Raw genomic sequence first — 26,659 nt, 5'->3', positions numbered from 1 at the left:
TGAGACATACTTTGATGCCTTTGTCATTTTTTTGTATCTTTCATATACTCTATATTTGTGGTTATCATAGAGCTGACTTTGAACATCTTACAATTATAAACATTTACAAACAAAAACTTCAGCTGCTCTAATCTTCAAGGTTTTTTTACCTCTTTTTTTTTACTTCTTTTACTTTTTTTTTTACTTTTACTTCTTCCCTCTCTACACTTAATGATTGATCTCACATTTACACCTTTTTTTATATTGTGCATACATTGACACGTCTTATAGTTAAAATGTTTTTACACTTTTTATCTTTTAACTTTTATACAAGAATGACAAGTGATGTATGCCCCACCATTACAGTATTGTATTCTATATTTGTTTATATATCCACCCTTATTAATAAGATTTATATTTTCATATGCTTTTATATTGCTGTTTAGAGTCCTTTCATTTCACCTTGAAGGACTCCCTTTAGCATTTCCTGTAATGTAGATCTACTAGTGATAAGCTTCCCCAGCTTTAGTTTATTTGGCAAAGTCTATATCTGTCCGTTTTTAAAAGACAGTTTTGCCAGGTATAGTGATCTTGTTTGGCAGAGTTTTTTTTTCTTTTAGTTTTGAGCACTTTGAATATATCATCCCAGTCCCTCTGGCCTTGAAGATTTCTGGCAAGAAATTCACTGATAGCCTGATAGGGACTCCTTTTATGTGGTGAGTCACTTTTTTTTTTTTTTTTTTTCCTGCTCTCAGTTTTCTCTATCTTTGGCTTTTCACAATTTGATTATGTGTCTTGGTGTGGACTTCTTTGAGTTCTTTCTTGTGGCAGTTTTTTGGGCTTCTTAAATCTGGTTGTACATTTTTCCCCTAAATTTGTGAAATTTTCAGTCATTAATGTCTTTCTTTTTCAATACAGCAATAAATGTTTATCTTCATTCCAACTGAAAGAATCAAATAAGAAAATACTTAAATAAGAAAAGTTAAAATTCTCATGTTTATTAAGTCATCATATCTTCAAGTAAGGATTCTATCCCTCTCTCTCTTCTTCTGATAGTCGCCTAATGCATATATTGATTCATTTCATAATGTCTTATAAGTTCCTTAGGTTTCCTCACTCTTTTTCAATCTTTTTTTTCTTTTTAGTCCTCTAACTCAATAATTTCAAAGAAACCTGTCTTTGAGTTTGCTTATTTCTTTCTTCTGCTTGATCAAATCTTTTGATGAATCCCTCTAGTGATTTTCTCAATTTAGTTTTGTATCTTCAGCTCCAAAACTTCTTGGTGATTCTTTATTGTCTTTTCTCTTTGTTGATATTCTCATTTTCTTCATGCTTCATTTTCCTGAACTCGTTCAGGATCTTCGTGACAGCTTTTTAAAAATTCTTTTGTCGGGTACTTCAATTTCTTTAGGGTTGGTTGCTGGAGATTTATTCTGTCCCTTTGATTTTTCCTGTTTCTTCCTGTACCTTTTTAAATTCATAATGGGATCTACACATTTGAAAAAACAGACATCTCTCCCAGTCTTTATGGACTTGTTCTGTATAAGAAAGGACCTTCATCAATCAGCCCAGCTGTCCTGATCTGGACAACCAGATTTAAGAAACCCAAAGTCTCCCAGCCCAGAGTCTGGGAACCTCTCAAACCTTTATGTGGATACATCTTCTGTGGACTGGTGTGTGTAAATTCCCCATTATAAGAATTTGCCAGTTTCTTTTTTCAGGCAGTCGTAGTACTTTGCTCCCTCTGGTCTGTCTACATTTCTGCAGTTTCTCTGGAGTTACCACAAGCTACCCAGTTCTCTTTTGTTCTCAGCAGCCCCAGAGTCCTTAGGATATATGGGTCATGTCAAAGTTCCAAGTCAGGCCAAATAGAAACCCGGCCCTCCAGAAGTCCATAGAAAACCCAGAATGTTGGAAGCATGTTCTACTCTTCTCCACTCCACCCCCTTGCTCTGGCCCCAGTAAGAGGCCACAAAATCATATCAGCCTCAGTCTGCTACATCAGTGGTCCTCTGGAACAGCAAAATACCATCCAGCCATCTTTTGTTTTCAGTGATGGCCAGACATCTACATAGTAAGATGTCCTGTCAGTACTCCAAGAGAGAAGAAACAAACTTATTCTTCAGTCAGCCCCCTGAAAAGCCATTATTTTGGATGCACAGTTCAACTCTTTCCATTGTGAGGGAGAAGTCAGAAGTTAAGGAGGTTTCACCCACCCTTCCCAGTGAGCTGCAGGATATGTCTATGGTGAGTGAGTGCATGCTAGTCCAAAACTTTGTCTTTGTTCTCAGTAGCCGCCAACCTGGCACACTTTCTTATCAGCACTTAGATTCAGGCAAGACAAAAGCTAGTCCCTTGGGGCAGGCCCTGAAAAGTCTGCACTTAGTATATATGTTTCAGTCTTCTATTTCCCTCCCCAGAATGAAACTGGGAGCTGGATGTTTTCTTCCAGTTATGCTTCACTGAGTCTGGGGGGAAACTTTGGCCAGTGTCACAGATTTTCCTACCATCTTCGATACAGCTGGTTTCATATTCACCTAGGGTAAAAGTGCTTCTTAACTCAATCTACTCTTTTCTCACAGAAGTATTTGGTTTGTGTATTGTTGTTGAATTAGTGTTTCCCTAAGAGAAGAAATATCTGGAGCTTTTTATTTGGCCATCTTGCTGATTGGTATACTGAATTTTCTAGATATTTCATTTCCTTGTGATTCCATTCCCCCAGATTACATTAAATTTCCTTACAGACAAGAATAATCCCATATCCTTTTTTTTTCTGGGTATTTCAACTTTCCTATATAACTGTGCTCACAGGGTAGCAACTCAGTTCATTGATTGTTTCACTAAAGTTCACTTCCTTCTTTGACAAAGTAAGGAGATACTATTTTGAGAACATTCCCTAACCTAAAAAGCCTTAAGAATCAAAGATTTAACTGTAAAGTATGGGATCAGTGATGATTTCATTACTATTTATCAAATGTTAAAAAAAGAAAAACAAACAAACAAACAAAAAACCTCTTTGTTTAAGCTACTTGATATTAATCTCGTAAGAAATTAAAGAACTTCCATATAAGCACTACTCAGCACTCAATACTATATATACTAAATATAGAAAGCTATATTAGAATTAAAGCCATATTAATATTCCTTTTTGAGTGGTATCCAGTGACAACCTCCCATATGTTGAATCTAGCAAAACAGCAAGGTTCTATGGCAGCATAAAGTGGAAGAGGCCTAGAAAATAAATAAGAAACTGTAAAAAAAAAAAAATAGTATTAAGTTTCTTGAATAAGGTGATTTGTAAAAAACTTACATTAAACCACCTATTTGTAAGACACTGCTGTGGACTCTAAGAGAATCCCAAGATGACAATGTTGGAGGGCCTGTCCTAAAGGGATAAAAATATAAAAGAGACTCTAAGATCACAGATTATTATACTATTGGAGGGAAGGAGAGAGAAAGAGATCTTCTAACTGCAAAGATATGAAGGATTGAGATATATCCTTGTTCTTCCTTTTGATCCCCTTTGATTTAATGCCTCTAAATTTTTAGAAATTTTAGACAAATCATATGTAAGAAGTTATTTAAATAATCCTTCTTCCCAAACACCTTAGCCAACATCTCTTATTCATCCCTATTCTAAGACTTGATGTTTTCTGATTTTGAATTTGTCTGCATACATTTCAGAAAATATTAAAAACAAAAATTTGGCATCAACACCCAAAAGTCAATTCATTTCAATTATAAGTCATCATATTCTTGGCTAAAGACAAGTACACTCCAATAGTTATCTTAAGTAAAAAGTACATTAGAGTTACCTTCCTATTAACATAAAAGTTATTTAATTTCAGACAGATTTAAGGCTGTAAAACTAAACATTGAATCAAGATACCATTACAGAAATGCATGTAGACTCCAGTGTCCAAATTCAAATTAAAACAGAATTAAAAAGAGATAAAGCAGCTTCTTATCTGTCTCCACTTCTGGTTTTTAGAAGTTTCTTCCCTTTTGCCTGTCTTCTTATTTTATTCCCACATTTTATAAAAGAGCAGCTATATTCTTCCTTTAAAGAGAAAACTCTGAGAGGAAAGGGAATGTTCATTTCACCTAGTCATTTGTGGAGTCCTTTTCCCTCAGTCACCATTCATATTCTTCATTATCTTGATGATTCCTCCTTGATTATCCATGTCTGTTCTCTGTGGTTTTATCTTGTAAGATCATATCTTGATGTCAGACTCTATTCTCCATAGTCTGATTCACAAGAAGTTATTAGAAAAGACTTATTTTAAAGACCTGTCTCCTTAGGAATGATTATACACACAAAAGGCAGCTCTTGGATAATTAAGAGTCTGGGGATAGAGGACGTCAACCATTTTAATGGTTATCTATGTGCAGTCAACGGCAGCAGCTTTTTTAGACATTTCAGGACTCTAGCTAGGCTTGAGCCTCAGATCAGAAGAAATACAAGACCCATGCACTTCATTGTTTGGGTGTTTTTTAATGGTCTAATAAATCATAGATAACTGTATAGACTTCCCTTCAGATCTGCCTACTGCTGACAGAAGAAGAGGATATTCTTCCATCCTCTATCAGTTTTGTGCTAAACCAGCACACTTGTCAAAGCTGTGAGAGGGTTTGCTGTTCCAGGTGTGTGATCAATACACAAAGATGTCAGAGATCCTCGGTGAGAGAGGGTCATGGCCTTGGAATCGCTGAGTCTGCAAGTTTGTGATAGATCCCAGATTGCATTAGCAGTGAGTCACATACCTTAAATGATAAAAGGCATTCTGCAATAGTTTGTTAGAATAATTAGTATAAATGGGCTAACATATGAGAAAGGATGTGAAAACAAACAGACATATTCCTGTGCTGCATGCGTACTCAATACACCTTGAGACTTCTGCACCACGATGCCCAAAGTTAGTCATCCTCTGGATAACTACATAGCTGAATCTTTTCTAGAATGCATATACATAAAATTAAGAATGCCTTCAGGAGCAGAACTCGAGTCACTAAAAAAGAACAAGAGCTCAAATAATAGAGTTAGTTTGATCTATTATGGGTCGTGGAGATGCTTTGAATGTTCCTAGAATTGAACACGCTTCTGTTCCCTAAAAGCACATTTGCATCAAACCAGAACGTATTAGTGTAAACATTAAGTGGCATTACTAAGCATTTCCCATCCTTTCCTCCCCTTAGAGCCCTAACTTAATTATTTGGCCCTAGTTTTAGAATTCTTGCAATGATAAGTTTTCCAATTTAGTGTATCTGTAATGTCAATGTAAATATTTTTCAGCTATCAGTTTGGAGTGCTTGAATGTGTTTTGGGGATAAGGACATCAGAGACATAACATGCAGAAATGCTGCTGCATGCACCTTTCATATGCCAAAAGCCCTGAAGATCAGGGTGTCATTACCGGTTCATCCAGAATTCTTTTGTAACTCATAAATTCCTGTTGGGGAAGCTACATTTTATATACATATAAATGATGAAAATTCAATTTATATATGTTATTGAGGGGTAGGAAGAAAGATTAAGTCACAGTTTACTTTGTGCCAGTGGTTATATTGTCATTCTGGTCAGTGAGTAAACTCTGTTTCCAAGTAAGGTCATATTCTGAGCTACTGAGTGTTACAACATCCACATATGAATTTGGGGGAACACAATTCAGTCCCTAACAATAGTTAATTAACAGGCTCTATTTTCTTTCTCTGCCATTTGGTGATATTCACATTAAAATGCAAACACTTGAGTTCCAAAATACATTTCAGAGTAATAAATCAGCAAGTATTTTTGAATGCTCTTTATTTTTTACTGTTTTATTAGATATTGTGAGAGATATAAAAGAAATGTAAAATAAGGGCCCTTTTCAAAAGTAACTTATCCTACTACCTAGTAGAGGTGACAAAAGTAAGCAACAATTACAACCTGTTTTACACAGAAAAAGACATTAAAACATGCATTATAGAACAGAACATTCTAGGTCTTTGTCATATAATCTGCCCATACCTTATAAGATGTTTTCTTGGTGTTGTTTTTCCTATAGGTACATTTTGAATCAATGTTTCTTGGCCATATCCCAGCGAATATTAAGATCCATAAGAAAGCAGGTCACATTTATGGCTTCAAAGGCTGCATTCAAGAGCTTCAAGTAAACAACAAAGAATTCTTCATTGCTGATGACGCACTGCGTGGAAAGAACATTGAGAACTGCCATGTCCCATGGTGTGCTCACCATCTATGCCACAACAATGGCACCTGCATCAGGTTAGTTTTAGTCGGTTGCTCTCCACCCTATATTCCATGATTCCAGGTACTTAAACAGAAACCAGTAGCATTTTCACCTGGTGATAAAAAAGAAAGGTATGGATTTCTAAGTTTGAATATGCATCACCTAGGTCATGCACACATGTGGTGAATACTCGTTTGTTTGTTCAAAGAAATTTATATATTGTGACTTCAATGTCAAGAAGTACCTGACCTCTGAAAATAACTAGGTGACTGGACCTGATTTTGGCAATTTCAAATAACCTGTTCGGCAATTTCAGATGGATCCAAACATAATTTTACTAATGGGCTCTGCTTTGGGGATATATGAATGACAGATTTTTATTCATTGATAATGGTTTTGATGCATTCATTTTTATTGTGATTTTCTTTTTTTTGCTTCATCTTCAGAAAACAAAAGATCTACTTAGATCTCTGAGATTAAAGATGGAGAAGAATGCTTACATCAGCTTCTTTTTATTTGCAATCTTTATGTCAAGAAGGAAAAAGCCTATATACCTTATTTTTCTTGAAATAAAGATTCATCTTGCCTATAAGCTGAAGAAGATTTTAATGAAAATTACTCTCTGCTCCACTAAAATGTCTTAGGTTAATCAACCCTGAGGGAGTCTCATTTGGACAGTGTAGAACATATTCCCAAGTTTCTTTAGTCCTCTGAGAAATCTTTATTTCAGGGCTACAAATAATGACAGAGAGGATGCTAAAACACATACAGATTATATAAATTCAAGTCAAGGAAAAATTGACCAAATCTCACAGGAAATATCTTAATTAATTCACCTCAGCATTTCTAAGGGGCAAGCTATCAAGTAGTTAATAACTTCACAAAAGTAAATTTCTATATGCATAGTGTTGGAAGGAGAAAAATTTTATCAATAGAGTAGGATAAGAAATTGGAGGCAGAGACGGGCTCTGAAAATAATCACTGGAATAGGAAATGAAAAATGAGAAAGAACCAAATGGCAAAGACAAGGAACAGAGGAATGGACAGGTATGATAAAGTCAAGGTGATATATTTACCAAACAATCACAGACTAACCTAATAAATTTGAAGAAAAAGTGTGGTTTAGTGGAAAAAAAGAATGTCAGCTCTTGGAGTGTCTAAAACCCTTTGCTTCTGATTAACTGTCCAGGTCTGTGCCTTGACTTACACATTTGTAAAATAACAACAGCAATATGGACCTATTTTGTGTAGGAAAAATATAACAGATGAAGTTTTAAAGGACTTTAAATAGTGAATTTTGAGTTTGACTGAAGATATCTTCCCTGGCCATGGTTATTTTTCTGAAGGAATCAAAACCAAGGCCTTATTTAATAAATATTCTGCTTTATCATGAACTCACCAAAGGCAATTATTTTTAAAGATATGATAAGACAAAAATTACCCAACAAGATAAACTTCAGAACCTTGAAGGAAAATGAATTTTTGTGTAATCAAGTGAAATAGAAACGGGAAAAATGCTTCTCCTACAGAGTTTCTAATGTCTGAAATATTTGTGTCTTTCAGCCTAAATAAATATTGTCAATGAGGCTTTACCAGTGATATAATTATAAAAGTGACAGCAATTATGTTTTCTCCCTTTCTATATGTGGTAAGCAGACTCTAACATAGTCCTCATCATCCCCTCTTCTTAAGTGTAGATAGGATCTGTGATTTCCTTTTAACCAATAGAATAATCAGTACCATACAGCGATGAAATGTCACTCCCATGATTAGGTTACATAAGATTGTTAGCTGCATCTTGCAAGGAGACTCTCTCTTGCTGACTTTGATAAAGCACGAAGCAATTTGGGGAAGGTCCATGTAACATGGCTCTGGGAACAGCCTCCAGCCAACCACCAGCAAGGAGCTGAGGGTGGCCTCTAGCTGACAGCCAGTAAATACTGAAGCCTTCAGTTCTACAACTGCTAGAAATTAAATTTTACCAACAACCAAGTGAGCTTGGGAGTAGGTCCTTCCCCTGTTGAAACTTGAATAAGACCCCAACCTGAACAACACTGTGATTGAAGCTTGTGAGACTTATACAGAGGATGAGTTACGCCTTACCCAAACTCTTGACTCACAAAAACAATAAAATAACAAATGTGTGTTGTTTTAAGCTGCTAATTTTGTGGTAACTTTGCTATGCAATAGAAAACAAATACACTCAAATTTTCTGTATAAGTGTCCACATCACCAACTCGGAGAAATAAGAATTAGTTTTACTTTATAACAATAACTGTCTGAGATACTGTAAGCCAAATACAAGTTAAATAAAATAAACTCTTATTTTCATAAATTTGAGAACCTCATATTACTTCCGGTTTTATTTTTTATTTAATATATATTTGAAAATGAAAGTAAAGATAATTATTCTAGAAAGATAAATATAATAGTCCTAGGCTGATATATACTTTATTTGTTTATTCTCTTAGATTTATTTCAACAAACATCACCTAAGGACCAAATAAGGGCTAAGGAATATGTGAAACAAAGATGTACATTTGAGACACCATGCTGCACATAGAAGCTTTCACTCTAGTATGGAAGCTTTATCAACTTGTTAAGCCTTAGAGTGAATTTTCCCACCCAAAAAAAGAAAAAAATATATATATACATATATATATATATGTATATATATATATATATATAGTCTTCTGTTATATACATTATTCTGGCCTTCCCTATCCCTTCCTCAATCTTTCAACCTCTCAACCCTACTCCAGGGAAATCCACTCAAATGTCAACTGATTCTGGCAACCACTATTTAAGGTCTTCCAGATCTGTAGGTGCCTTTTATTGTTAGTGAAATGGAGACTTGCTGTCTGTTACCCAACAAATAAAACACTTCCTCACATTCTGTGAACAACATGATTTCTATCTTGATTGCCAGTGCTGAACTGCCAAAACAACTCTTTGCATTATTGTATCCAGGACGTGCTGGTACGTGGCAACCATGATTTCCATTCCAGCATCTCTTTATGCACACCAATACCATAATAACACTAGAGGTGGCTAGTTCCAAAATGACAACAAAAATAGAGCTCTCTGGTGATGCAACATGGGTGGTGAAGGGGGTAGGAGAAGAATAAATGAAACAAGATGGGATTGGGAGGGAGACAAACCATAAGTGACTCTTAATCTCACAAAACAAACTGAGGGTTGCTGGGAGGAGGGGGGTTGGGAGAAGGGGGGTGGGGTTATGGACATTGGGGAGGGTATGTGCTATGGTGAGTGCTGTGAAGTGTGTAAACTTGGCGATTCACAGACCTGTACCCCTGGGGATAAAAATATATTATATGTTTATAAAAAATAAAAAATTTTTAAAAAAATAGACTTCTCAGAGGATCATAAGAACAGCCACTAGGAGGTCAAAAGTTTAACGTAAGAAGAGCATAGATAGCTATAGGACTACAGGGAGGATGATCAGAACCAGAATGGTATCTTCACTCTTCCTTGTCCTGTCTAAAAACACCCTTACCCAACCATAATAGAGCATTCTAGCAGTGCATGCAGCAACTCATAGGGAGAGCTAGAATATGTACTGAAGGAGGACTCCCAATGAGGCCTTGAGCAGCTTCAGTCCACAGAGAAGAACACAGACCAAAGAAGTAAGTCACAAAGAACCATGACCAACTCCCTGCCCTCAGCAGACACATACCCATACTTGGAATGCATGGAACAGTGTAAAGTTTTCCAACCAAAAAACCTGGAAAAACTCTACTACTGAGCCATATCTTGACTTGGACAAAATGGATCTGAACTAGCTTATGCCTTCGGCAGCTCACTTCCCATCTGTGTTTTTGGCTAAAGCCAAAGGTTATTTTCTTCGCCATGCTACTGCATCGTAAAATGGATCTCTCCAAGATCTTCCAAATTTTCTTCCAACCCTTCTCACACTTCGGGCCTGTCAGTGTGCTGTCTGACTTGATCTCACTCCTGAGCCTACTTACTCAGGCAGACTTCTAAACTCTCCTCTTCTTTTCTCCTGGTTTCCTGTTTGTTTGGTTTATACATATTTATTTATATTACTATATAAATGTAATATATATGCAAATATATATGATGGAGGAGAATGTAAAATCGACATGAAAAATTGGGGGCACCTAGGTGGCTCAGTCAGTTAAGCATCTGCCTTTGAATCAGATCATGATCCCGGGGTCTGCTCAGCAGGAGTCTGCATCTCCCTCTCCTTCTGCTGCTCCCCCTGCTTGTGCTCTCCCACTCACTCTCTCTCTCTCTCTCTCTCAAATAAAATCTTTTCAAAAAGTCAGCATAAATTTGAAAACATGAAGCTTCAAAAATTAAATACCTGTTGAGGCCTGGAACTGTTGAGATACTTCACCCCCAAGGTGTACGGGCTCACTTTGGATTATTCTAATGGGAAAAAGCTAAATAATTAGCATAGCTCATGGTGATTTGCCTTCTGAAACTGAGGTCATCATGAGTCTGGGTTTGCTTTCCATGGTTTTGTGGCACTAGCAACTAACTATTCTTAGAAATGAAATGCAAATTATTCTTATGGATAGGGAATATCAATGTTTGAGCAAATCAATAAACAGATTTTATGCTTATAATGATTTCTAACTAGGACCCTATAAATTGCCAACCTGGTAAGAAGAACCATGCTTAATCTTTTGCCTCGCTGAGTCTCTGGGATGGGACAACCAGGGAAATCTCAGATTTTCAGAATCTTCAGAAATCATCAAACCTTGTACCTCATTTACTCATCCTTCTTCACTCCTGTCTTTCTGATGTGTCTTTTTTTTTTTTTTTTCATGTTTGTCACATTGTAGTCAATTAAAAATCCGGTTTGAGCCCGCCACCAGCAGCTCCTTTTAGCAAACTGAAGTGAAGAAGTGACTTTGAATCCTGTCTTGGTTACTTAATAAATATGTGAACTTGGCAAGTTAGCTAATCTTTTGGAACCTCATTTACCTCAGCTAGAAAATGGGGATCATTTCTGTATCAAGCAGGATTCCTTCCTTTGCAAATGCTAGGAAACTCATCCCAAACAGAATTTATTGGCTCACATTATGTGGGAAGTCTGTGGATTCCTATTCTAGGCATCTTTCGATTCATGACTTAAAGGCCATCCTAGGACCCAATTTCTTACACTCTCTTTCGATTCTTTAGCTTTGACTCCATTCTCAGACCTCGAGTGGTAGCAAAATGGCTATAGGTGCTCAATCTTCTACACCCCTTAGGTTTTCTCTCTTCTCCTGTTATCCCAGAAGAGGAGATTGGATTCAAGACAGCTTTCAAAATAGCAGAACAATTTAAATAAGGTATATTAATATTTAGCCTTTGTGGATCCAAAAAGAATGGGCAACGTGACCTGATAGAATTCTTTTTTGGGTCTAAAAGTTGTTGTTGTTGTTGTTGTTGTTTCCAAGTTATAGACCATCTGTGTTCAAAATAAAAGAGTCGTTATTACAAAGACAAGAAGTAAGCTTTTTACCTCTCAGCTTTCCTGTCTCAAGGTATAAAGACACTAATTTTTTTAATGCCACAACATGTGTGCATGGTAGCTTTACTTGAAAATGGAAATAATTTCTCATCACAGTTTAATTGTTCTAGTCCTGGGACTTTCATCTAAAGATTAGGAAATGCCTCCTAATGAGGTATATTAGAATCATAAGAGAGAAAAACTTTCAGTACACACACACACACACACACACACACACACGCGTACTCTAATCCATGTCTCCTGGGAATGCATACCCACTTCTTCCAATATGTAAAGAATAATAGTGGTTTAGCAGGAGATAACCCTTAAAGAAGTATACTCTAAAGAAGAGTAGGATGGTAAGTGAACAAACATTTAGTACCATAGAGCTACACATTAGGGTTCATGAAATAAACCCTACTTATAGCTATTTATAAACAAAATCATCACTAATTTTAGTAGCATGGTTGATACAATTTACCATTATTAAATGCTGTCTCCACATTGTCTATGAAGGTAAGCTGCCTATAAGAAGACAGATTTCATGTTGAAAAGTATTAAGAGGAGTAACACTTCAACAGCTTTACTGAGCAAATGTCATTCTGCCCTGAGTATCATCACATGTTTCTGGATAGTATCCAACCTTTTTCCATTTTGTTATAAATCTGTGCTAGAATTTTCAAACCCCTGTGGTTGCTCATTTCAGAGAAATCCAAATTGCATGTAGTGAAATTCAGTTTAGAAAAGTGATACAGAAGGGTTATTCTGAGTATCCAAATCTCTATGGACTTTGAACAAGCTGTTTCCAAAAGGGCATACGCAGGAAGGTTAGCAAATTAAACAGATAATATTTAAATCACTTTCTCCTTTCCATGCCAGATGTTTTAAAATAGGTTAAATAATAATTAAAAAGGAGTTCAGGTTTGGAAATATAAACTATACAACAATCTCACTGAGAATGTATGTCACTGACATTATAGTAAATAATTATTGTGACATGAGTTTTAGACTTAGTCTTTATTTTACCAGGTGTTAAGCCTATATGAATATATTTTATCATGCACTGAAAGTCAATAATCCCCATATGTAAATGAATGTGCTTTCTGGGCCTCTAATTGTTCTCATAGCTTTTACTCATCACTAATCAATGCTACCTTCCATGTGATAGGGCAGGGGTCAGCAAACGTTTTTATAAAGGTCCAAATAGCAAATACTTCAGACGTTGCATCACAGCTTTTGACTCTGCTATTTTAACACTAAAGTAGCCATTGACAATGTGTAAATGAATGGTCATGGCTGCATTCCAGTAAAACCTTATTTACAAAAATAGGTGACTGACAGGATTTAGCCCAAGGGCCATAGTTTGCAGACTCTAGGACAGCAGATGGATAAAATAGCTTTATTCAATTCATTGACCAAGAAAATCCAACTCAATTTAATTTTCAATGTTAAGCAGTGTTTAGATGGATAAATAGATAGGAGAGAGAGAACGTGAGAGACAGAGGGGGATTATAAAGTATTGACTCTTGCAGTTATAGAGGCTAGGAAATCCACAATCTGTCCACCTGCTAGCTAGAAACCCAAGAAAGTCAGTGATGTAGATGCCAGTCTGAGTCTGAAAGCTTGAGAACTAAGAGCGTTGATGCCAGGAGATGACTGATGTCACAGCTCAACAGTCAGATAGAGAGCAAATTTGACTTTCCTCCACTTTTTTTTCTATTCAGATCCCCAAAGGATTGGATGATGCCCACCCAAGTTGGAAAGGGTCATACTTTATTGTCTAGTAGTTCAAATATTAATCTCTTGTAGAAACACCCTCACAGATATACCCAGAAATAATGTTTAACCAGCATCCTGTGACCCAGTCAAATTGACACATAAAATTAACTACACCAAATAATCTCAAAAAAAAAATTTGTATTTCTTAACATTAGGAAACTTTCATTGTTCTCATTGTCCCATGTGAATAGAGGTAAAAGTTTATTTCTTTCATTCTTTTCTTTCAATCCATGTTTTCTCATTTCATAGACATCTTTTTTGACATTGTCTGATAAAAAAGAAGTTTTTTGCGATTTCTGAGGTAGTTTTCAAATCATTTAGCACTTCAAAATGAGGTAGGAGCTGTAAATTGAATTTGAAATTGCGACGGTAACAACCATTAGAGTATAAAAGATTAGTGTATCGTGTCTTAGCTTTTCCATTTGTTCTGTAATGAGTGGCAACGCCCCCATAAAATGTTTGCTTGTCTTCATTGTCATTTCATAGTGGCATGTAGCTAGGCATCACCTGCTGAGATCTTTTAGTTATTACTCTATATCCAGGCCAGATTACCCCTAATCTAGCTCAGCAGTGTACCCTCATCTTTTGAATATCAAGAGGAAAAAAGAGCCTAGTTCAGATCAATTTCTAACCACACGTTTAGACTAATAACATCTTCAAACATTTAATCCTTCATTTTAGTTGCTACACTTTCCATCTGCAGTCAACATTCTTGAAATTGTACTCAGGATCTCTGTTCATGTACTAATTTGTATTTGGTTAGATTAGCTTGCTATGAACATCCAAGCATCTCAATTGGAGGTAGCCCCTATTGCTAGAAATAAGGGGGAAAAAGAAAATATCCAACCAGGTTTCAGATAAAAATTTAGAATTGTATGTGGTTTTCCCCGTTTCTCTCATTGTTTTAGTTAATTGAGCATTTAAGATATTTACCTGTATATCCTTTCATTAAAAGCAGTTTAAACTTTATAGGGGGCAAATATAAAAAGTTTCAATTTTCTTATTTCACTGACATCAAATGTCTGTAGGATCTCTCTTTACTTTCTCTTAACGGAATATCATGCAGGTTCCAGAACGTGCTATTCATATTGACATATTAAAAGCATGGCTCAGCCTATTTTAAACTTCCACTTTATACCTACTTTGGTGGTTCCAGGCCCTTCCCAGTTGGATAGTCCTCCAGTTCATGAACTTGAATGGAGAAAGAATGTGATATGTTCTTCCTGATGCTTTGCTATCTCCCTTTTGCTTCTAGTTTCTCCAGATTTGGGGCTGTCTTAGGGCAGAGGGATTTTATTGAAAAAGATTCAATGGATTTCTTCTTAACTGGTACCATTTTGGTTCTGCATATTCTCCCTGCAACAGAAGCTCCATGCTAGATCTCTTGATACATGCACGTGTCAGTCTTCACCAAGCCCTGCACAAGGGGCCACACCACAGCCCCAGTTGCCTGAGGGAGGAAAAGTTATCTGGCTTGCTTCTTCCAGCCTTCTACTTCACAACTCCTTACCTGCTGGTGTCTCCTTACCCAGTAACAGAGCTGGTTTACTCTGGAGCTAATGAAGCTTAAGAGGCCCCCACCTTACACATGTCCTTCTGAGACCTGGGAGTTGCTAGAAATTGCAATAGATTGTTATAGTTCTCTTTCAGAGAGCAAACTATGTTGGTAGTCAAAAGCCATTTCCATGTAAGCATTTCCTGTGAAGAACCTGAAGAGATTTCAGAGAAAAAGGACTAAATCTCTAAGCTTACTTGTAATTCATCAAGATTTCTTTTCTCATTGTAAGTAAATATTCAATTTTATGCACTGTGCATAAAACCCAATTTTCTGTCTGTGCTTTTAAACCCTTTTTTGTTATAAAGGACCAAAAGTCATATAAGCTATGGGCCCTACAAAATCTTGACTCACCTCTGCCCAAAAAGTAATCTTCTTTGGCAGGGTCCTGGAAAGAAACTCAAGGCCAATGCTAAAGGTCAGTTTTCAAAGAGTTATAAACCTGACTTTCACACAAGTACATAATGAACACATGACAAATTTATTATTTATTTCATTAATGAAGGAATGAGCACGATGGTTAAAGCTGGTTCAAAGAGAATTCAAGAGACTGAGAACATATAATCACTGAATGAATGCCAAAATAAGATTACTAGATTTGAGACGAAACTGGTTAGCACCCTACAAGGGAATAAAATGTAATTTTTGTGGTTTTCTTTTCTACCATTTTATACTCATTTGCTTCTCCAGCAGACAAAAATCTACAAGTTAGCATGTAATTTCAGAGTCTGGGCCTAATCATTAGTAAATAGTGAGCCAAAGAAAAGTGCATTCTTCCAGAGGATTACATAATCTTTAAACAGACCTGTTAAATAATACGCTAGAAGGATATTAATAGAACATGCTGTTGTCCCTTTGTCTTCTTTCTAAGCTTTGAACTTTGTCTGAATACCAGTCACCTTCTGCATTACCAGGAGATGGAAGTCCCAGATACTCAGTTATATCCCTCTGCTTTTCTTAATGTTTAACAGGCTGGAGGTAATCATAAGCAAAAAAGTACTCAGAAAAATAGGCCCATTAAAGTCTCCCATGTTGTGAAAAGCAAATATACCAGTGCCATTATTAGGAGGAAAAAAGAAAAACACAGGTACGTTTTAGTGTTCCATATTACTTAGACAAAATGTATGCATCACAACAAAATATTTTGGTAACTTTAGTTTTTTCTCCTGCAATATCCATGTTTAGAAGTTATTTTAATCCAAGTCTGTTTGGTTAAATGAGATTTGTGTGTCTTTAAGACCATCCATCCATCCCTTCTTTCACACCACAAGCATTTGTGGAGAACACCTTTTATGTTAAGCAGTGTGCTGCATGGGATTTACAAAGACTAATAAGCCATGGAATCTTTTTTCTACATACTCTTTTGCTTATGGTAATCTCAGGTTTGTAAAACATTAAGGGCTGCAGAATAAAATGGGGTGTTTTTTTTTTTCGTTTATGCATACAAAGTGCAGTCTTAGTTTAAAACAGCCTAGATTTCACAGCCTATTGTTTATCTTTTTGATCTCATTTCTTTCCCCCATTCTACAAGTGTCAGGTATTGTGAAAATGGATTGATGTGGGGTCATTTATTCTTGCTTGGAGAGTGTGACTGAAGCTGCAGGGGTTTTAGTTGCTTATAAAAGTGTATCACATATTTGGAAAGCATAACTCTTACCAATGTAAGTGTCACAGGGTTCTTGGTAAAGTACAAATGCAGTTTAAATTGATTTTCTAACCACTTTTATTACTGCCATCCTTGAGTGCAACAACAAGGGTTGAGCATTTGTTTTTACAGGGCAGAAAGCATTTAGGTCCTCTGCAAATCAGAGTTTCATTAAAGTCGTGATTGCAAATACAATTATATTTAAATGAGAACAAACAAGATTAAATGTGGAAGAAATTGTGTCATTTACACCAAATTTGAAAACTCTCAAAGAGTTAAATGTTTCAAGGTTTGACTAATAGAAAAGCCCAGTATCAAATTCCACACATATTTTTTACATCATATTTATGCAGCAAGGTCAAACAAGTAGGGGGAAAAAAATCTCATCTTCAATTTTCTCTACCCTTAGGTAATAATACATGGAGAACTCATTTACCCTGATTGATCTTCCTGGGCATAAGAGACCTCTCTGGCTTAAATCCCATCTGAAAACTATCTTTCCTTTCCTTTTCTTATAGAATACTAACAGTTTTTTTTCTCCTCTACTTCAAAGAACAAACAAGCAAAATAAGAGATGCTAGTATGTTTTCCTTGCAAAAACTATTCATTAATGGGTTTTTAGGAGGGAATTATATACTAAAATCGTTTGTTTTCTAACTAGAAATAAGTATTATTGTTTTGAATCTACATGGCTCACTACTTACAGATTTCATTTTGTACACACACACACACACACACACACACACACACACACTTGGTAAATTGTCCTAATCACTGTGATTTTTACATGTAGTTAGATATGTAACTGTTAAAATTGTGTGAAAATCTTGACAGACAAAATGAAAACAAGCCAAAATGAAAGCTGAAATAAAATGTGAGATATCTAGAATCCCTTGGCTTAGGTTTACAAAATGCTTAAAACAAGGAGTTTAAATAATTAATTTAGTAAGTAAACAAACCAATCTTTTTGGTTCAGCAGTAGACAAAATTCTTATGCCTTACCTTTTGTTCCTAGCCCATTTGCTGGCATACTATGTGTCTTGGGAAAATTGCTTAACCTTTTATACTAAGAAAATGAAGGAATAATTGTTCCCCCTGCCCTCCTAAATATCAAGTGATTTGGAGCCAAAAGTTAAAACTTGCTAAAGATGTAAGAATACCAAGACTAGATGGAAAAACACTAGAAAATAAATTTGGTTATTGTTTATTGACATCAAAATGCAATTGTGACTTCAAGCAAGTATTTTCTAAGTAAACACTGCTGATTGTCACTGACCTAACATTTATCAAGTATTGCCTTGTTTTGGAAAATGGGATAGTGGTATTGCTCTGAGATAATTTTATCTCAAAATGATCTTAATACTTAAAATATCTTTGGAACATAGTTTTAGATTTCAGCTTCACAAATGGGAAAATGAAGTATAAGAGGGTTAAGATATTTGTTCAGGTCAACACTGATAATAGAGACAGGATAAATCATACTCTTCTAGACTTTAAGTAAGTGCTTTCTGTCCTAAGCTTTGCAATATAAATCAACTATTTGCTCCGTCACATAAAAAAAGTTAGTTGTCCAAAGTTAGTGATTTGGTAACTATTTTCAGCAATTCTCTGAACTATCCTTAAAGGAATTATACTCAAGGACTAGGCTATCTCTAAAAATTATAGTTTTGGGTCTCCTGGGTGGCTCAGTTTTTTACGTGTCTGACTCATGGTTTCTACTCAGGTCATGACCTCAAGGTTGTGGGATTAAGCTCCATGTGGACTCCATGCTGAGTATGGGGTCTGCTTGAGTTTTTTTCCCCCTCCCTGTCCTTCCCCCTCTGCTCCTTCCCCCTGCTCGCATGCTCTCTCTCTTTCTTCTCTAAAATAAATAAATGAATAAAATCTCTAAAAAAAAATTATAGTTTCATTGCTTTGGACCAATCTAACAGATAAGAGGTCTCTGTGCCTTCTTCTCTTTACTCTTAAATATGCCACTAACCATTTCTAGACTTCACTTTCATCATTTTGGTAAAAAGGGATTAAACTAGACTGAACTTTAAAAACTATTTTTCAAGATCCACTAATAAGTATTCCTCAGGAAAAAAAGCTGAGGAGGGGCAAATTTTTCTAAGACAAATTCATAAAATGTCACATGTCCATTCCCTCTTAGAGTTTCACAGTGCATTTCAACATGCTAAGGAATTCCTGTAGAAAATAACCCACTTAACTTTACTTAATAGAAGTTTCTGAACTTAATTCAACCAAATAATATTTTTCCAGGAATAGCTATTAACATCACACTGAACATTTTCTTTCTCAAAAGTAGTCTGAGGAAACGCTGTGCCAGATGAGACAAACAAGGTCCAGTGAGTGCAGTTTTTTTCTGCTTTTCAAAGATTTCCAAAATATAAGAATGTACAACAACTGGGAATATATGCTGAGTTTAGTGTGCTTTAATACTGAGAATCCTTTCTTCACACCTGATAAATTGCCATAAGCTTCAAGTTATTCATTGCTCTCTTTTCAGTCCTAGATTAATAGGACTTATGACAAATACAGATCAAGTTTTATAGAACTGACAGAAAATCATGCCTAAATATTGGAGTTGTGTTGAGGTAGGAAATATGTGGGCATTAGAACTATGAGGTAAATTTATACCTGAATACTTACCAGACTAGTTTCCTCTCTAGGATTTTTTTTTTTTTTTATTTCCTTCCTCTGTCTACCCATCTAGACAGAAATAGAAGTTAAAGCCTCAAACCTGTTCTAGTCCTAAATGTGAGTCACAATATTTATACTCACGATCAGAGAGTGGCAGTTTCTGCTCCCAAGGAGAGAAGGCTGGGTTGAGGAAGAGAGAGTAGAAAGGAAGAATCAAAAGAATAGGGATTAGTGGAAGTGGAAAGAAAAGGACCTTTGTCTTAGGACCAGGACAGAATGAAGGGGACTTGCTGCCTAGCTGACCTTGAACATGAACCACCCACTGTCACATTTGGCAGTCCTTGACACTTGAAATTTCCTTTGAACAGAGAATGAACTACCATACACCTTATTCAAGGAAGTAGACATGAATGGAACCTTGGTCTCCAAAGGAGATGGGACTGCTCTGAGCCACTGGGGACTTCCCCATGAACCAGAACAATAATCTAGGTTCAACTCTCTTATCTGCTCTTTTGTGTAATGTGGGTACACATCATTTCAGAGTTGGTTTGTTTTTTTCTCATTTGACTAAAGATCACCCAGACCTCTCTAATTCTAAATATCTAAGCATGTAAAGGCCCTTCCAATGCTATTGCTTGTAGTCTAGAAGTATATCATCTAATTTAAGTATTAAGGGAACTCTAAATGCATGCTGATTTAAATATATTAAGAAATACTTTCTTATTTTATACTCTACCATTGTGTATATTAAACAACTATTTCTGTACATATAGAAGACAACTGAGAAAATCTTTTAATATTATGGACAGATGAAGTAAAAATTCAGAGAATGCTAGTCTGAGGCAAATAACATTGACAGATAAATCATCAGTAACCTGAAACTGGCATAAGAGCTTACTTGGGTGTACCCAGAGTGCAGTTCTCCAGAGTTGGGCTTTACTTTCTATTGTCTGATCTTACAGCTTTATAGAGGCAGAGGTTAACTCGTAGATTTTTGTCAAATAGAGGGAAGAATACTTTTTTTCTAATGGAAGAGTACCCTAAATTTTGCAGTTTATTGCCCTATTGGACATTGACTAGTTTTATATCTAATTGAGCAATCTTAATATTGCTTCTCAAATATTCTTTAAATTAGTTTTGATGTCTTACTAATTCTCTCATTAATGACTTAGTTAAATAAAACCTTGACATGAATTTATAATCTATTAACATGCATAATTTCACTGGTATAAACTATACTTTATTAAAATTGCTTGATCCTTCATTATTTTTCTATAAAAGAAAGCAAATTAAAGTGAAGACCAAGTGAGGAAACAGTCACAATGGAGAATAAGAAAGGCAGTGTCAATCCTCTTGTCACTTCTCCAGCAGCAATGTTCTCCATCATCCCATAAACTAGCTGTCCTGGGGACCACAGCCAGTTCCTTGGGTATGAGGCCTTGCAGTTGCACAGGGAATCCTGTTCATAAAAGGACCTTCAGTAGAGGGTTAATGGTCTGGTGCCACCATATCAAAATTCTTAATAAATTATCTTTGATTTTGGCTCTTATTAGTGAAATGAGATGAAACAACGGGGCTTGTGCCATGGCCTTGGAGTCCTGGAGTCCCACTACCCATAACTCCAGGAAAAGTTCTCAGTCACCTGCTTTCTCACCCCTGCCCCGATAGGGGCCTGGGCATGGGCACAGGAAGAGTCAGGGTCTGGTACATGACATGCCCATGTGCTAACCACAGGTCATGGTCCTGGAGGCCTGCATAGGCCTGCATTCACCCTGTGAGTAGCCTCGTGCCTGAGGAAGTGCAGCATTAACTGGCAAGTAAAGAAAAATAACAGCTTGAGAGAGACTGCTACAGAGAGTAAGAAGCTTTTTTCCACTCTTTGAAGTAGGGACTCTACATCTTCATCTTGACCTGGGTCCCACAAATTATGTAGCTGGCACTGTGGGGGTGAAGAGTAAGGGCTCTCAAAGACACACTGCTTGGTATCCAAGCTTCACACACTTGGAATGACCACTGCTGAGATACTAACCCAAAAAAGGTGTGAAAGACAAAGTTTTCCATTTATCATTGATCCTCACATCTTTGTTTTATTTTTATCAAAATGATATATCCTCAGAGAACAAAATAAATCCCAATAACTCTGCATGAGATTATTTAAGGATCCATAATCATCCTTTACAGGGAATCCATTACAGGGAATATGCAAAGTATTTATTGCTCTCTATTAGTTAACACAGAAGCCCATAAGGATATTCTTTTTGCCCAGAACTTATGCACTAGAAATGAAATAAACCAAAAAAATCCTCATGCTTGCCTCTAAAACCCAAACTCATAAAAGCCAAGCCAGAAATACCTTAAATTTGTTTTTCTAAGATTTTCATGGATTTTATATTATGAAATTGTTCTCAAACAGGGAAATATTCCTCTCCAGGTCAGTTCAACAAGCATATATAGAGAGCACCTGCTATATGCTAGTCATTTTGCGAGGCATAAAAATAGTGCAGTGAGTAAGTCATAAACCCTATGCTCAAGAAGTTGAAGGGGATGAGGATACCACAACATAATGTATAAGGGCTGGTATTAAGAACTCTACATATTGATACACTACTAAAAAATATGTCACTATGAAACCACAAGCCTAAGTACAACATAAACAGAAGTAGAAGTGGAATATATGAACTTAAGTCAGTATACACTCACATTAAGCTCAATTTTGATATATTGCATTATTAGATAGCAATTACATACTACTTTTATACAACCAAAAGCACATTTAATGTGGTATAGACCTAGTTTTCATATATTCCTACCAAGTTCTCCTGTTTGATTTGCATTACATCTAAAACTGCCAAGTAAGGAAAAAATCCAATGAAATTTCTCACCTGCCTCACATGGCTGACTGGAGACTTAATCGTGGTGAACATCATCCTTTCTGAGCTTGTCTTGGGGAGTTTTTTACTGAAAGGAAGACTGAAGTTTATCAGGGGTCATCTGGCAGGAGAGATTTTTATTAGAGTTTTGAGAAACCTCTGAAATATTCTGCCTTCACCTTTCTAGCCTTGTAGAACAGGGGACTGCAGATCTCATAGCTAATATTCAAACTAAAATTGGACCACATAGGTATGAGAAATCAACTTGACATCAAAGGTTATCCATCTTCCCACACTTGCTTTTCCTGCTCCAATCTCAATTCCATAGGTGCTCTTATTTTTTAGTTCATTTTTAGAATAAGAAAAAAAGAATGCTTACACACATACCTCTGCATTTTTCCTCTATTAGAAGCATCTGGAAATCCAGCTGTGATTCTTTTGTTGTTTCTCAGATATGGGCAAATAAGCCATAAGCAAGACTGCAAAAATAAAGAATTTTATTTGTCCTTGAATGCGGTATGAGCTACTACATCTTTATTTTAAACTAACGCTCTTTTCTAAACTTTGCATCCATAATATTTTTCAGATATTTCTGAGTCTTTTTCAGAGAATATTCCTAGAAAAAGCAGAGAAATGTCAAGCTGAAATAGTCTCAAAGAGCAGATATAAATGTAGAAGATAAGTATAGAAGGCAAACACATCTCCATGTTAGAAAAGTTTCTTGTATTATAATTAGTGAAAGCAGAATTTTGAAGTCATAATGTGACAGTAATTCTAATGGCACTTATGACAGCACACTTTTATATAACCTAAAACTAAGCTGCAAAGTCAACCTTATCAAACACTGCTGAGTAATTTTTTAACTTACTCTGTTGCTTAAAACTACATGGGTCCCTTCACGTAGGGGTAGGTCCCTTCATCTCCCAAATCCTGAGTTTCTTGCCCATGAGATAAAGAAAATATTAATGTCCACTGGGCCAACTCCCCAGAACTATAAGGGGCTGAAATAAAACTACGTGTGTGGAAATGCTTTAAACTGCAAAGAACCATCCAAATGCGAGAACATTTTATTATATAAGTGCAAGATGTGGAAAAAGAGCAAATGTAAAGGCTCTTTTTGATTTAAACAAGCAGTTTCTGTACAGCCCATGGGGATTAATTATAGACTGCCCATGTTTCCAAAATATTCACAGATTTATTTAAATAGTGAGGTTCAGAACCAACCAAAACATGTTGAGTTGATCAAAGTCCAAAAAAAAAATTCCCCAGTCCTGCTTAATAATCACTTGTGGGGCGCCTGGGTGGCTCAGTGGGTTAAGCCTCTGCCTTCGGCTCAGGTCATGATCTCAGGGTCCTGGGATCGAGCTCCGCATCGGGCTGTCTGCTCAGCAGGGAGCCTGCTTCCCCCTCTCTCTCTGCCTGCTTCTCTGCCTACTTGTGATCTCTCTCTCTCTGTCAAATAAATAAATAAAATCTTTAAAAAAAAAAAATCACTTGTGTCAGACTCACAATCATGCTGTTGAGGCAGCTATTCATAACAAGGTTAAACTTCTGTGATCATTAGGGAACGTTGCCAATGTTATTAGGTCACTGCCCACCTCTCCCTCCCTTCCAGGGAAATCCTACTTCGTGGCTAGAGTTTTTAAAATACATCCTGTTGTCCTTTAACCACATGGACTACCTCTGTACTCTTCTCTGTCAACCTCCTGGGAGGGGGAGGTAATAAGAAAAATAGCTGACATCATTCATTACTTACACTGTCCTGATTATTCTGTATGCATCACCTCAGTTAGTCCTCCAGGTAATGCCAAAAGGTTCATGCTCTGGTTCTCTCCACTGTGTAAATGGCAAAATTCAGGCACAAAGAAGTTAAACAATATAACCAAGGTCACACCAGTGGTGGAGGTATGTTTAAACCTCAGGCCGGCTCCCTAGGCACTTCTCTACACCATCACCCTCTACTGCATCCTATGGTATGTTCCACTGAAAAGACTCTTACTGCTATTGCTGTTTTGGGGGGCAGCTACCTCTTTTAAGCGCTTTACTGTGTTTTGTGAATGGCACTGAACATTTTATCTCTCATTAGTTGATGTACATTTTTAGTGTAGGCATTACACTAATTTTGTTTTACAAAATAAGAAAACTGAAGTTCAGAGAGCTTAAACAGCTGTTCAAGTTCACACAATAAGGGGCCTAAGTATCTTAACTGGGATTTTAGCCCTAGTGTGATTGAATCCTATATCACATGTCCTTTTCATAATGTTTTGCTAAATCCGCATGATCCTGTCCACGTGGTACACATGTTATTTTCTGTTACAGCCTCTGTCATCTGGGTCTGAACTACTCCTTTGTAGCTACTGGTTATGAAGGGAAAATTCCAGCTATTCCCCCAGATCTGACAAACACCAAGGCAGGTCCAAAAGCTGAACCATGAAGCTGTCCGTTTTTTTCTTTTCTTTTATTGAAGTCAGGTCAATCAATCCAACCTACAGCCACCACTTTCATCTCCACAAGAAAATGATTTATGCAGTAGTTACAGTTGGAATGAATAAAGGTCCTTACTCACGAATGAGTTGGGATACATTGCCCAGCAGACCTGTTATGTTACCAGTTGTCTCTTAAAAAAAAGAGGACCGTTTGGTAGCTGAGTACTCATTAAAGGGTTAACCTTTCTTGCTTATCAAAAATAAAATGCATTTTGAATTTTTAAACCAGTCTGTTAAAATTGAAAACAACCACTTAAACATATGAATCACAACAGTATATAAATGTTACCTATTAGATTGGGAAAACGGGGGCAGAAAATCCTACATTTTAACACAAAGGCATCATACTATCTTTTCTGCTGTCAGCTGGTACAATAAAAAGTGGAAAACCATGGAATTAGCTTATGGATAGTAGGCTAACATGTAATCGTACTCTACATAGTAAATACAAGAGTAGAAAGGCTCTTGTTAGACCAAAAGCATTCTGCTCTCACAGGCAAGGTGAAGTTAAGTACGTACCCTAAAGCCATTAACAAAAAAAAAAAAAAAGAAAAAAAGCCAACATGATTTCTGGCCTCAGTCAAATCTTTTAAGTGGAAACAAAAACAGGTAATAGGAGTATAAACTGGCTTTCTCCATTAGGAAGGTCCGTGAGGCTCAGCGAAGCAAAGGCACGATGTCTTCACCATGGTGGAAAGATTGTTTTTATTTTAGAAACCTGGCAGTCTCCGTTGGCATAATACGACAGCAATTGCCTTACCTTATTGGCTGTATTTTCTTTTTTCTGTGGTTCTGTCTAGTGTAGCCTGAAATTGTCAGTTTACTTGGCTAACTGCTAAACTGTGAACAATAAAGGAGCTGGTTGTTGTTTTAATTGTCCTAACAAGAGGAGAAGTCTGCAGGCAGGGGTTGGGGGAGCGCGGGAGGCGGGGGGGGGGGGGGGGGGGGGGGGGGATTCATGTTTCACTCTGTTTGCCTTACATTTGTGGATCCGGTGTTCTGATTTATAATGTGACTTATGCTGCTTCAAGACTCGGAGCTAAATTATAAAGTCGGTTTTCAGCTTCAACAAATCCTCTCTGGGTCCTGCTGTGTTTCCCTTAATGGCAAAGACTGGTGGATTCCATCTGTAAGGAAGCATGCTTTGCATATGAACAACCACCCGGCAGAAGACAATGTGGAAAAGAACTGCCGTTCAACAGTCCCTTTGCCTTTTGTGTGTGTGGTTGTTTTTTTGTTTCTTTTTAACACCAAGGATGGAAATCAATGAGTCATTTGGAAAGAAATCTTTTTTATTGTGGAATTTGAAGAATAATTATTTGATGTTCTATGTGCATACAGTTGAAAGCAAAATGCCATTGCTTAATATAAATACAACAGCAGGCTGTAAAATCTGAACTCATCTTGCTTAGACACATCACTTTAAGAAACAGTGGGTTTCTTGAGCTGCTGATTTACACAAAACCTTTTACTCTCTTGTTCTAGGTTTGTTTAGCCTGATGTGAACATAAGTTCATCCTAGCTAGAGGAGAGTCTACTGAGAATACACAAGAGTTTCAATTTTACCTCAAATTAAAAAGAGGGAGGGAATCAAACTTCTATTAAAAAAAAGAACTGAGTTATTGTTCTTTATATTGGTCCATAGGTAGAACAATAATTCTCTTTATATTCTGTTTCTCTAAACTGAATTTAATCTTCTTCCACCGGGCAGAGTAACAAAAATAGTAATAACTTACTGCCACCTACAGATGGGAGATAAGACTTCGAAAATGTCTGCAAGTCGCAAGAAAGATGAACCTGGAGTTCACACTAAAGACCCACAAGTCACCCAGCATAGATCTTAGTGGTGTAACATGCAAGAAATGAATACTTTCCAACCACCGGTAATTAGATTAGGTTTGTGGTTTATGAGACTTAAAATGAAATTAGAGCTACTAAAAAAGCAGATTCTCTAATAGCATATTCAAGCCATTTTCTTTTCATAGAA

General features: G+C 36.5%; 1 protein-coding gene across 1 annotated transcript in view; it reads left to right on the top strand.

Moving 5' to 3' along the window:
- The window catches only part of EYS (eyes shut homolog), a 1,637,266-nt gene that overhangs the window by 1,437,556 nt on the left and 173,051 nt on the right, over nt 1-26,659 (top strand). The window contains 1 exon segment of the mRNA XM_032341352.1: nt 6,024-6,244. Coding sequence (XP_032197243.1) covers nt 6,024-6,244 — 221 coding nt within the window.

Source organism: Mustela erminea, chromosome 4, assembly GCF_009829155.1.
Source record: "Mustela erminea isolate mMusErm1 chromosome 4, mMusErm1.Pri, whole genome shotgun sequence".
Taxonomy (NCBI): Eukaryota; Metazoa; Chordata; class Mammalia; order Carnivora; family Mustelidae; genus Mustela; species Mustela erminea.
Note: the sequence above shows the minus strand (reverse complement) of the source record. Positions and strands in the feature narration are given on the sequence as shown.